Source organism: Haemorhous mexicanus, chromosome 4 (assembly GCF_027477595.1).
Source record: "Haemorhous mexicanus isolate bHaeMex1 chromosome 4, bHaeMex1.pri, whole genome shotgun sequence".
Classification (NCBI taxonomy): domain Eukaryota; kingdom Metazoa; phylum Chordata; class Aves; order Passeriformes; family Fringillidae; genus Haemorhous; species Haemorhous mexicanus.
The window spans coordinates 24,070,902-24,083,121 of record NC_082344.1 but is presented as its reverse complement, the minus strand read 5'-3'; the positions used below and the strand labels follow the sequence as shown (position 1 = coordinate 24,083,121).

Here is a 12,220-nt window from a genome sequence, read left to right as displayed (position 1 = left end):
AATGCTTTTTCTTCCCCCCTCAGAAGATGTAAAATCCCATTGGTTTTGTGACTGACAATGAAGCTCCTTAAATGAGATTCCCATCTGTCTGTCCCTTGACTGCTCATTCCTTTCTTCAGGAGTGTCAAAAATCTCTCCCTACCTAAGCTGTGCTGTTATAATTTATGGCACAGCTGCTCAGTAAACTAAATCCCTAATTTGCTATTGATTAAAAATAAAATTGAAATTTATTTAAAAGTTAACCCATTCATTCCGTGCTGTTTTTGTGAAATGGAAAACAGCTATGAAAAATAATCCAGAAAGCATTGCTTTGGCATGTTTGACAGTGTGACAGCATTTTTTTAAGGATAATATGAAAAAGCTTCTGGCTGCCACATTCTACTATAGCCAGTGATGAATGAGTGACTATTATTTAGCTTTACTTACATCTTCTCTTGAAAGGTTTCATACAGATATTAAATCATATTTCAAATTTTCCACATGGGTCAGAGAATGCAGAGGAGCATTACTGCCAACAATTAGATATTCAATGGTAGGCTTTTCAAATCTAACTTGTACAGCTATTTAAATGCCATCCTCCTTTTCCTAGGAGTAGAAATGTGAATTTCTTGGTTTTGTTCATTTGACACTGGAAATATAGAAAAACAACTTGAAAGCATACAATTTTCACAGATGATACTATCATCACAAGTTTAGATTACATTCTGAGTTTCACTCTGTTATGTGAATGCTTTAATTTACCCTGACCATAATTTCTGTGCCTCCAACATTTGGAATAAAATATGCACTTGCGAGATTGAGTGCTTTCTTTTTCTCCTCTATTGCCTCATCTACTTCACAACTTCTGCAATTTTTCCATCCTGCTTACGGAGATTTTCCTGACAGTGGCTAATAAATCATTGTCCCTTAAACATGCTGTGAAGTTTCCATAAAGCTGGAGCTCCCTAAATTAGTATATAAATAGACATATTATCTTTATGCTGCTGACTCAGGACTGCAACATTTGCACCTATTAGAGCACCCCAGGGCATGGCATCCTCCCTGGCAAGGACGCCCCATCAGATCTCAGAGAGAAAGGCAGAAGCCTCTCACTCTTGTGCAAAACAGGAGCAGAAGGGGAAGGCAGACACTTAGGGGGTAATTTTTTAAACAATATTGTTTTCATCCCCTCCTCAGCTGCATGGCCAGAGTCATTTACCTCTAAGCTCCTTCTAAGAGGCCCACGCAGTGGCAGAGGATCACGGAGAGCAGAGTACTCACTGCTCATCCTAATCATGCTGTGCCACTGTAAAAGGGGAGATTTATGGGCTCAGAAAGGATAAATTAAGATCTTTGAGGTGAGGGCACTCAGTAGACATTACTTCTAAACTCACATCACAAAGAACAGCAACTGACTAAAACAAGAAATCATGTTTAAGGCTGCCACCAGAGCTACATGCAAAAAAGGACAGAAGAACTGGAAAGGGAGAAAAAGTTCACTAACAGGTTGAAATCTTGATTCTACCTAAAACAATCATTAAGTTACCTATAACTGATTTAATGACAACTCTCTTTTTGCTCCTCATGCTTTCCTTGCATCCTACGCAGGTCAGCTTGATTACAACAACTTCTCCATCATGGTTGCTCTCTGTCTTATTCCTGAATTAGCATTTTTCCCCAGTTATGGTTGACTGCACTGTACTGTTACATCTCTCACCCATTTCTCACCAACTTGCTATTTATTTGAAACAAGTGCTATACCTGTGAGCAGAGCTATGTCTCAGATACATTATTTCTATATGGGGTGTATATGGGGTGGAAATGAGAAGGCTTGGTTAGACAAGATAGCAGAAGCACACGTTTTCCTGGGTGAAGCATCTGAAACAAAAAATAAATAAATTATGCTGAAGAAACAAAACAAAAGAAACAAAAGTAAGAGTGATTTGCTATTTTGGAAAGCCCTAAATTTTTGACAGTTTCAAAGGCTCCTCAGCACTATGAGAAAATTCTGAGTGATGAAAACAGGAGAAGGCAGTACATTTTCCTGGACTTTTATTCATATTGATCCTGCTAAACTCCCTCGTGCACTTCTTCAGGTAAGGTCTAAAATTACAAGCCACAGACACCTGTGGCAGTATTTTATCTTAAAATGTAAATTAGTACCAAAAGTCAGAATGTCCTGCTGAGAAGCAGGAGGCCTGGGGCCTTGGACACAGATATCCTTGCCCATACTTTAGGCTTCCTGCGGTGCCACGCATGTGGATTTGTTCTCCTCCAGTGAACAAAAATCTCAGTGGCTAATTAGCAGTGTGCATAAATAACTTCTGTGGGAGAGACACATTTTGGAAGTAGTAATTGGCACGCTGTCTAGCTCTGATTTGCAGTTCTATTGCATGACCGACAAACGGCTGGAAAGAAGAAATCATTCATTGCTTCAGCCTACTGTACTATCTACTTAAGTAGCTTAGATGAGTGCAAGTGGAAATAAAGTGATTATTCCAATTATCAAAGGCTCACAGGAATACATTGAGCCATGAGAAATTCACCCTCACTTAATAAACTGCTTAAAATTAGCATTTAAAAACAGCAGGAGTCAAAAGCTGTGTGAAGTTCAGCTGACCTAACTGCAGCAGCACAGGACAGCAGCAGGTACCAAGCAAACTGGGACACACTCAGCTTCCCAGTCTGTGCTGAAAAAAACACCAACTAACATCTCCAAAGGACTCTGGCTAGACTTGGAAACAACAAGAATGACATTAAAATTGAGTTTGAATATCATTACTCTATCTAGATTTACTGAAACATGCTGCCCTTTGCTTCCATCCTCTGGCATTTGTCCATTACAGCTGTGTGCCAAAATTGAATTGTTTCATTAAAGTCTGAAACAAAAGGGACTGATTTTTTGAGTTACAAAAATTAGTCTTTTTAAAAGATAATATTTGCTAATAGAGAATATCTGATCACCATGATTCATTGTATGCACTTAATTCCATCAAGCATTCATATTCCCAGTGCATTTCAAATATACCCACAAGCACATTTTCAGAGAAACTGTAACAGTATTTTCTTTATAAAATAAAATTACAGATAGATTTGATTTCTTGCTTTTTCACAAAATTATAAAAGCGTAGAATTTCAGCCTCTTCATGAGTGGAACTACAGAGATTTCCTTTAACTTGAGTCTTTGGGGGCTTGGAGTTTTTGTCAGCTTTTAATATGTTCTACATAAAACCAAAACAGACTCAGAAGAAAATCTTCCAGCAGAGTTTTAATGATCTGGGTGAAAGAATACTTTGAAATCTCACAATTTCGTCTTAGAATAGCACCTGGATATAACTTGAAATATCAATTATTCATTGTCTAATGTAAAAGCACAGTATCAATTACATGGCAATTCCATATTACACTTATTATATGTCTTAGCAGCTAAATGAAAAATGATAAAATATATAAAGTATTTAAATGCCAATAGCCAAAGACACACAATCTCATTGAGGTAGTTCAAGTTGCCAAGATTTGAAAAAATAAAAATAAGGCTTTACCAGTGAAAATACACAGACCAGAAAGTTCAGTAGCACAGGCCAAGAGGCCAGATACAAGTAGTACTCCTTGCTTAGCTTCATTTAGTACTGATTACATCTAAAATGTGCTACTCCAACCTGTGCAATAATTTAAGGCATATTTGTGATTAATAATATAATACAAACAACGCAATCACAGAAGGCTTTGATTACCAGGACTGCAATTTAAATAGCAGTAGCTAAATACATCTTTTCTTTTTTGCAACTTACTGCAAATTCATGATCCATACCCTATAATAACACTTTTGTGTGAATTGCCCTACTTTCTTACCAGCAACATACAATGCAGAAAATAGGCAGAATTATTTGGTAGATATTACTAGCACTGTTGTGAGTAGTGCTACAAAATGAGGCTTTCCTGTTTGTTCTCAGACTCTTCCCAGAAGCACAATACAGACTTTTTTGTATTTTTTTCAGGTCCTGTTCTCCTCCCTTATTATAGACATTCACATTAAAAATTATTTTGAATGACTACAGTTTACTGAACTTTGATCATCAGACTAAGGTTATACTAAAAAAATGAAAGAAAAAAAGCTGCTGGAGTTATATGGTCTTCAAATACCAAAAGAGGTGTTTTAACTTCAGGAGAGATCTTGAGATTGCAAAACCTTAGTAAAAGTGGAATATTTACATTTACAAACAGATTTAAGTCTTGTTTTAAGCATGAAAAGTATACTGTGGGCTTCTTTTACCCAAAAGTACTATTTATAATGTGGAACAGTCTCTACTAATCTGAGTCCAAAAATGCTGCAAAATGACTGAGCCCGCCAAAGGGATTAGACTCAGTTATGCAACTATTCATCCATCCATTACATATATCTCTAATTATCTCAATGTTTCCAGCTATTCCTTCTCTAGGAAGCTCACTGTTGAAACAAATCAATTCTTAATTATTTTAAGTTAAATTTGTCCTTTTGCATTTAGTGATTCTACAGCAGGTACCATAACAAAGCCATTACTTCACACGATTACAACTGAACCATGACCCTTATCCCTTGGCTGAATTGTGCCAATTAATAGATAATTTTACATCCCACATATTTTGCCTTACTAATAAGTAAGGAAAATCCATTAAAGTAATGTAATTATGCAACGTTGGAAGCAAGGGAGCAAGGATAGCTCATTTACATTTGACCTTGCAACAATGCACCTTGCAGTTTGCAAGCTACAAAGCTGCAGCTTGCAGCTGTTTAGAACTGCATCCTATTCATGCCAAAAAACATCCTGAATTCCTCCAGCTTGTGAATGAAGTACTGAGATGGATCTTAGCAGCCTTAAGTGCTGTTACCACTCAATACAAGGAGAAGTTGTACACTGTTGTACAATAAATCCAGCTATTTCAGAGTACTACTTTAAAAATAAGTACTCACCACTTCCCTTTTCCTAATTTATTACTATTTACCTAATTTATTGTCATTTTACAGTCTGAAGTTGAAAGGACAGATGAAACAACCAGTGTCTTAGCAAAAGAGGAACTGATACAGTATGTTAAATGTATTCAAATGGGGAAATGATTAGGCTGTTGAAGTCGTTGCAGAGACACTGTGTGACAGTGTTCACAGGGGTCTTAGGATGAGGGAAGAGATGAGAAAGTTGACTCCACGTTCAGAAGGCTTGGTTTATTATTTGATGATAAATATTATGTTAAAACTATACTAAAAGAACAGAAGAAGGGATTTCATCAGAAGGCTAAGCTAAGAATAGAAAAGGAATGAATAACAAAGGTTTGTCTCTGACCGAGACAGTCTGGACACGTGGACTGTGATTGGCTATTTATTAGAAACAACCAGATGAGACCAATCACAGATTCCACCTGGTGCATTCCACAGCAGCAGATAAGAATTGTTTACAGTTTGTTCCTGAGGCCTCTCAGCAACTCAGGAGGGAAAAATCCTAAGAAAAGGATTTTTCATAAAACATGTCGGTGACAACACAGGATATCAGAATGAAAAAGCTGAAATATAACTAAAAAGCTTAGAAACAGTAACTGTGTAATTTTCAAACTTTTTCTTCCTCATTCAGAAAAAGTTATACCTCTTGGTACACTGCAGCTTCAAGAGCCATAATGACTGTAAGTTGATCCAAAATAAATATTGAATTGAAAGCAATGGCATTAGAAATGGTGTATGAGATGTGTCACACAAGATGCAATTGGCTTGCAATCATTTTTACCAGCTTTGAATTTGGTAATTTGCATTTAGAAAGAACACTTGTTCTTTTTTATTTCTTGTAAGAAGAATGCTTAGAAAGACATGATTCATGTTCCACATGTCTAGGTATAATAAATGTGCATAAGCTCATGAACTCACAATAATTACATTAATTTTAATCCCTGAAAAATGGGTCGTAAGACATGGTTTTCCACTATTGCTAAAAACAGTTTCTTGCAAAAGCTCTTTAATGAAATTTTCTTCTGCCAAGTGCAAAAGTAATCAAGCTACAAGCCAGTGATGTTCAGAAACATCATTAAAAGTTATAAAAATTTGCATGTAAATGAGCACCTTCAGGATCTTACTACTTTCTCAAAAAAATCATCTAGCCATGTAGCAACCTGCAAATAACATGTTTCTAAAGGCCGCATAAACACTGAAGAATGACAGTTTAGATACAAAGCTAGAACAATAAGCATTGACAAAAGCACTAATTTATCCATCTGTATTTACCATTACAGAGATGAAAACTACAACTGAGTATCAGGCTTTTAACATAAACCAATCACAATCAGAATAAAGATTACTGAACAACACAGCTCAAGGATTTTACAAAAATGGAACTTCATAGCATTTATTAATCCATTAAAAAGACTACAGGTTCCAGGCCATAACCTGTGGACAACCAAAAATCTCTACAGTATTGCTTTTTAGCCCTTAAGAAAGACAGTACGTCTTTGATCCAGAAAATTAAACTTTTTTTTTTTTAAGACACTAATTTTAAAAATCACTTTCCTGCAGCAATGTTATTTTATATCGAATGGGAAAGGAAGAGAGGAAGAAAAGAGGCTAAGGCAGGAGAAATTTCCTATCACAACCCTGACTAGGTTTGAGAAGACACAAACATGTTTTTTGATGTGTGGCACCGTACCTGGTGACGTGGGAAACACTCTTCACACGGTGGTAATGATTACACAGACTGTAATCAAGAATGCAATGCGTGACAAGGGATGGATGGAAGGTAAAAGAAAGAAAAAAAGAGAGAAGGAATGAGAATGGTATTCAAACACATACAACAAAAAATGAACAGCTAGAAAACTACATGGACATGCTGAAGTACCCCTTTCAACTCACTTCAGACCTCTAAATTAAACTGATCATCTTTACAGACTTCACCTTGATTTTTGCTTACTGTCTGCTTGTAGCTGCATTAAAGAAAGACTGGTCCTCTCTGAATGTAACATTTACTTCATTATTAAAGTATTACAGACTGGAAACTGTCACCAGAGTGCGGCTGGGTTTTTGTTGTTGAGCACCTTGACCTTACGTGCTACTGTAGGTTACGAACACATGGAGTGAGGTGTTTAACATCTTCTCAACAACAGCAGAAAAAACTTGGTTAAATTAACAAAAGAAGAAGCATTTAAATTTGATCTTGATGCATTCCAAAGAGGGTTTGATGATTATGAAGAAGGTTATAAAATATACATGTAAAAATATATAACAACCACCTCCACTAAAACTTCACCCTGTGACTGTATCTTCTGGTTTTTATATATCCACAAGAAGAAACAAATGGAGGATTAGAGAAGTACAGATCACACCAAGCTCTGACTCTCTGGCTCAGCAGGGTACCCTAAGGGAGCTAAACAACGTGGTGTGATCCACCTGCTTTCAGAAAGCCCAGTCCAGGCATTATTTGACTTTTTCCTAATTCGGTTGCCCATAATATTTTTAGGTGCTGAAACACCACTTAGGAGGTTCCTGTTGTCTGTTCCTTCACTGATGTGCTTAGGCTCCCCCTCCTGAACCAGGCAATCATGGAACAGAAGGGAAGGGACGTGCTCTGGTTTGAGGGAGCGTGGATGCATGGCAGCAAAGGGAGGGGACCTTTTTAACCTCTGTTGACAACAAAGCAAGGCAACATTAAGCAGCAGCAACTGCTCACAACTCCTATACCCAGCCTTTCAAGTGATACATGACCAGAAAAATAAAACTGCAGATAACCTTAGACCCACCTGTCATTTATATCTAGCGTTTTAATTACCTTGTTACATTCAAATCAGAATTACAAATTTTCTCATATGTTGGTCTACTGATGGAATAGATTCTAATGCAAGATGTAATCACTGCTAAAAGCCATTTACAGAAAGTGATACAAAAGATATGACTACAGAAAAATCTGCTCTTGTTACTTATTGTATTTTTTGGGGTTTTTCTTTCTGCAACAGTAAATAGCCAGATTACTGACTGTGGGAGAAGAAAAGGGTTGCAGATTTAACTGCAGTGCCCTCTTATGCATAGACAGTGCTCCATATGGAAGGAGCTGAGGGACTGCATTTCTGGATTCACAATTAGAAATAAGAAATACAGCTATAAGGACTGGACTAACTTTTTTTTTTTTTTTTTTTTTTTTTAGTTAGGATACAGGTTCGTGAGAAACTAAAGATTTTAGTATTACTTGGACTGCTGAAACTCTGAATATTTTGAATAATCTGTCATTCTGACAATATCAATTTATTAGAGGAAAATGGCAACTATATTTAATAAGAATTGGCTCACAGTTGTACAAAAAGTGAAAATTTCTTGAATTGGCACTTCTTTTTTACTAGTATTACCTCTATGTCCTTTGCTAATATACATTATTGTAAATGTACACTAAACACATTGTATATATTATATATTTTGTGTGTACACATATTATGTTCATTTTCTGAAAACTACCTAACCATGACAATTTGCAAATAAATGCAAAAACTGAGTTTGCATTCACCTTATGTGTTCTTTTTTTTTTTTTTTTCTTGAAACTTCAAGCACTCTTAGGGGTTTTGGTTTATATATTTGACTAGTATAATTTGGAACACATGACAAATTAATAAAATCCAACACAACTAAAGCAACCATATAATGATGAAAAATAGCACAATTTTTTTTCTGTTATTCACTTGATTTATCTAAAAAATCATTAGTATTATACTTAAATTAATTTAAATAACCTTATAAATCAGCAGTAATTAGATTATAGAGTGAAATCCCATGATTCAAAGCAAAATTGCTACATATCATGGAGCCAACTGATGGTTCAAAGTGAAATGCTGGAATCACAGCAGGCTGATTCTTTTACGCTACCATTCTCCTTAGTGCACCATCACAGCTTTCAATTACTAAGAAAATACATCTAAAAATAAACCACAGAACTCAAACACAAAAAGTTATGTTCTAAAGTCACATATAAATCAAAGAAGTGAAAGCCATTGTAATAACATATGAAGTTCAAGGCACCAGGATGAAACACCAGCTGAATCCACTGATGCAGGCAGCAAAGCCACTGTGTTATCCCACCTCTTCCTAATATTTTCATTAAAATTGGGAAACTTTTCCGTAGTTTCAAATAGAGACTTTGCTAAAATTTTCATGGTAGGTCAGCAAAGCCATGGTTAACTGATAGAGGTTAAACATCTTCTACTACTAATTGGATACCACTAAGATTTGAAGGAAGACTCAAAACAAATGGTGTTTAACCAAGTTGCCTGGAACTGAAACTAGAAATTATTGCCAAGAAATCTGCTGAGGTCTGGTAATAGAGGTGATCCTGTGCCATGAATATAAATAATCCTAAATGCAAAAGACTACCAGAATCAAGGTTCAAATTTAAACTGCTGAATGCAAGTGGTCCTGCTGAAGCCACTCAAAGCTCTGCCACAGCTCACTCAGCTACCTCAACCACTGGGCTTCCTTCCAGGAATTCTACATGCAAACCCACTGTCATTTAAATACTTATCCCAGGCTTTTGTTCCCACCTTACATTTTAATGCAATTCAATAAAAAGATTAGACTGGGCTATAATACAGAGAAACACCCACTAATTCCCCTACTCCTCCATTCTTTGCATGGAGATCTCTCTCCTCTCCCCACATGGATATATCAGTACTTCAGAGGGGGTAGGTTTTTTCTGTTGTTGAGATTCACTCAAAGAGATGTTGTGCTGCTTATCACTGACTGTGGTAGTCCAGAAGAAGACCTAGAAAGCATTTTTTCCTCTTTTCCCACAGGCCAATGCAGTCTCAAAATACCTGTTCTCACTGCTGATGTGGGAAGAGTTAGCAGCTCTAAGATTTAAAAGCAAATATTGACATGAAAATGTACAAAATCCTAAGGTGGAAAACCCCCTATAACTAAAATAAAAATAAACCAAATCAACCAAGCAAACTAAAAACAAACAAAAACCCCAATGCCCAGAGGATCAGGATAGAGCTACCCAGCAGCAGGATCAACTGCAGGTGCAACTGTGTGGCCAACAAGGACTGAAAACAGTATGAGACTGGTTTCTCTGAGGGCTGGTTTATACGTTTTGGCTGCTTGGTTGGGTTGATTTTTTTGTTTTTTTTTTTTTTTTTTTTTTTTGGTTTTTTTTTTGTTTTTGTTTTTTTTGTGACATCCTTTCAGATCATTCAGGGCGTCAAGTGGCAATTTCTTTCATTAATTTCTTCTGGGTAAACTCTATTCATCCAATGTTAGTTCCTCTTCCCTTGCATAGATTCCCATGGGTTTGCCTATGGACTTTATTCAGAATCCTTGTTACTACTGTCTCACACTGTGAACTATTCCCAGCATAAAACATAAAATCTGGTTGCCTCAAAAGTTTTTTTTTCTATTTTAGAAAGAAAATTTGTTATTTCCTGTATTTTTTTTTCATGCAATTCCCTTCATGAATATCATCAGTATTACATTTCTTGGTATATCTTTATTTGAAGGGTTCACAATTGTCTTATCTGTGTCTCTTTACTGGGGAAGAAAAATGTTTCTGTCTGGAGCCATCCAATAACCACTTGGAAACTTTCCATAAGAATTGTTGCAAAATGAATGTTGATAAATACTTCCTTGATACAAATAGATTTCTTGACACTTTATAATGAAACACCAAGACATAGCCCTAAGTAAATATCTAACATTTGGTAAACCATTTTATATTATCTCTCCAGTGGAGCATGCCTAATAAGTCTTTTGGCATGAAAGGGAATAGTTACAATTAATTATTCCTATGATGGTTAACCAGCATGCAAGTACTGCACATTTAATCTTTCATCAACAAATTTTATACAGCACTGTAAGAGACACAGAGAGAGATTTATAGGAAGACTGGAAAAAAACTCACTTTAGTAAATTTTCATGGGGGTTAACTCCACATGTAGCAATAGCAAAGAAACTGGAGGTTAAGGAAGGAATTTGTGAGTTTGGCCTCGATGTAAGTTTTGAATGCTTGAGAGTGACAGGACACAATTTAACAGGGGCCGGCTCACATTTGTATTCAACCTTGAAACTGAGAATGAGACTTCTACATTTAATTCTCAAAGCAAGGGATCAAAGAGTCCAGTGCAATAACTCCTCACATAAATCACGCTCCAGTACCTCACTCTGTAAGTAGATATACTGATTTTAATTAATCAATCCATTTATTTCCAGTCATTCTACTGACTAGAAAAAAATCCTCCTATCCAAACTCACTGACTTCCTACTTTAATTAGCTTTTTTTTCATAGAAGTAGGAGCACTTTGGGCCGTTGAGATTCATGATACCCTTCAGCTACGCACCGTCTTGTCCTTGGCAAAACAACAGCAAACCAACTCTCCTACAAAACAAGAGTTGGGTGCCAGGTATTGTCAATAAATGGCAAGAGAAGAATACAAATATTGTCCTCTACACGCTATTTTGGCCAGTGCCCGGGTCTCACATCTTTTGCAAAGCCCTGTTGGAAGCCACAGAGTATTCTGACACTGATGTGCTAAAACTGTATCTGAAACTTAAGTTTGCTTAACTGCTGTATCGATGGTACTCTGGGGTTTTTCTGGGCAAAGAACAAACTCCTTTCATTTCCTCTTGAAACATCAAGGATGCTGCCCAAATTCATTGGTACATGGCTGCAGCTATTCACGAGGATGAATTAGTTTTAAAAAGACTTTTATACGGATTTCATTTCATCAGAATTATCCCCTGCACCCACTTAGCAGTAGTAGATAGTTTTCAATTGAAATATTGTATCACTTCTCACCATATAAAACCTAAACTCGACAGCAGCATAATTGCAAAATGGTATCTAATATTTCATGTTCCACCAACCCAGAGGACAGACATGTAGAATCATATCTATCACTGGCCCATCCTAAACTGTTACTGTTATAATTTAAAAGAAAAAAAAGAAGTTATTCCATCAAAAATAAGACTGAAAGAGGGCTAAGAAAATTGCCATTATGATTCTGTTTGGAGCACAGCATATGCCAAAACCTCTTTACATTGAAAGCAATTCGAATACCATTTCCTGCAGAAGCTCAGAATTTTACAGTGTGTCTAGACACTCATCAGTGTTATTTAAAGCAAATTCTTTACAATTTTCAGCAATAAAAACATGTGGAAAATAATTAAAGATGCAGTTAGGTACCCTCAATATCCTAAGCTAGAGCAGCAGTTATAAACTTAATATAGTTTGTGTCTTATATTAAGCTGCTCAGGAGG

General features: G+C 36.3%; 1 protein-coding gene across 7 annotated transcripts in view; it reads right to left on the bottom strand.

Annotated features, from left to right (window-relative positions):
- CCSER1 (coiled-coil serine rich protein 1) overlaps positions 1 to 12,220 on the bottom strand; it is a 620,227-nt gene that overhangs the window by 88,445 nt on the left and 519,562 nt on the right. The window contains exon 11 of one of the 7 annotated variants that reach the window (XM_059844118.1): positions 1,578 to 1,857. The exons of 5 other annotated variants lie outside the window; for them this stretch is intronic. In XM_059844118.1, the coding sequence (XP_059700101.1) occupies positions 1,753 to 1,857 (105 nt within the window). In that variant the 3' untranslated portion in view covers positions 1,578 to 1,752. Of the gene's footprint in view, positions 1 to 1,577; positions 1,858 to 12,220 lie in introns of those variants that run through there. One more of the 7 variants, XM_059844120.1, reaches the window with a different exon arrangement.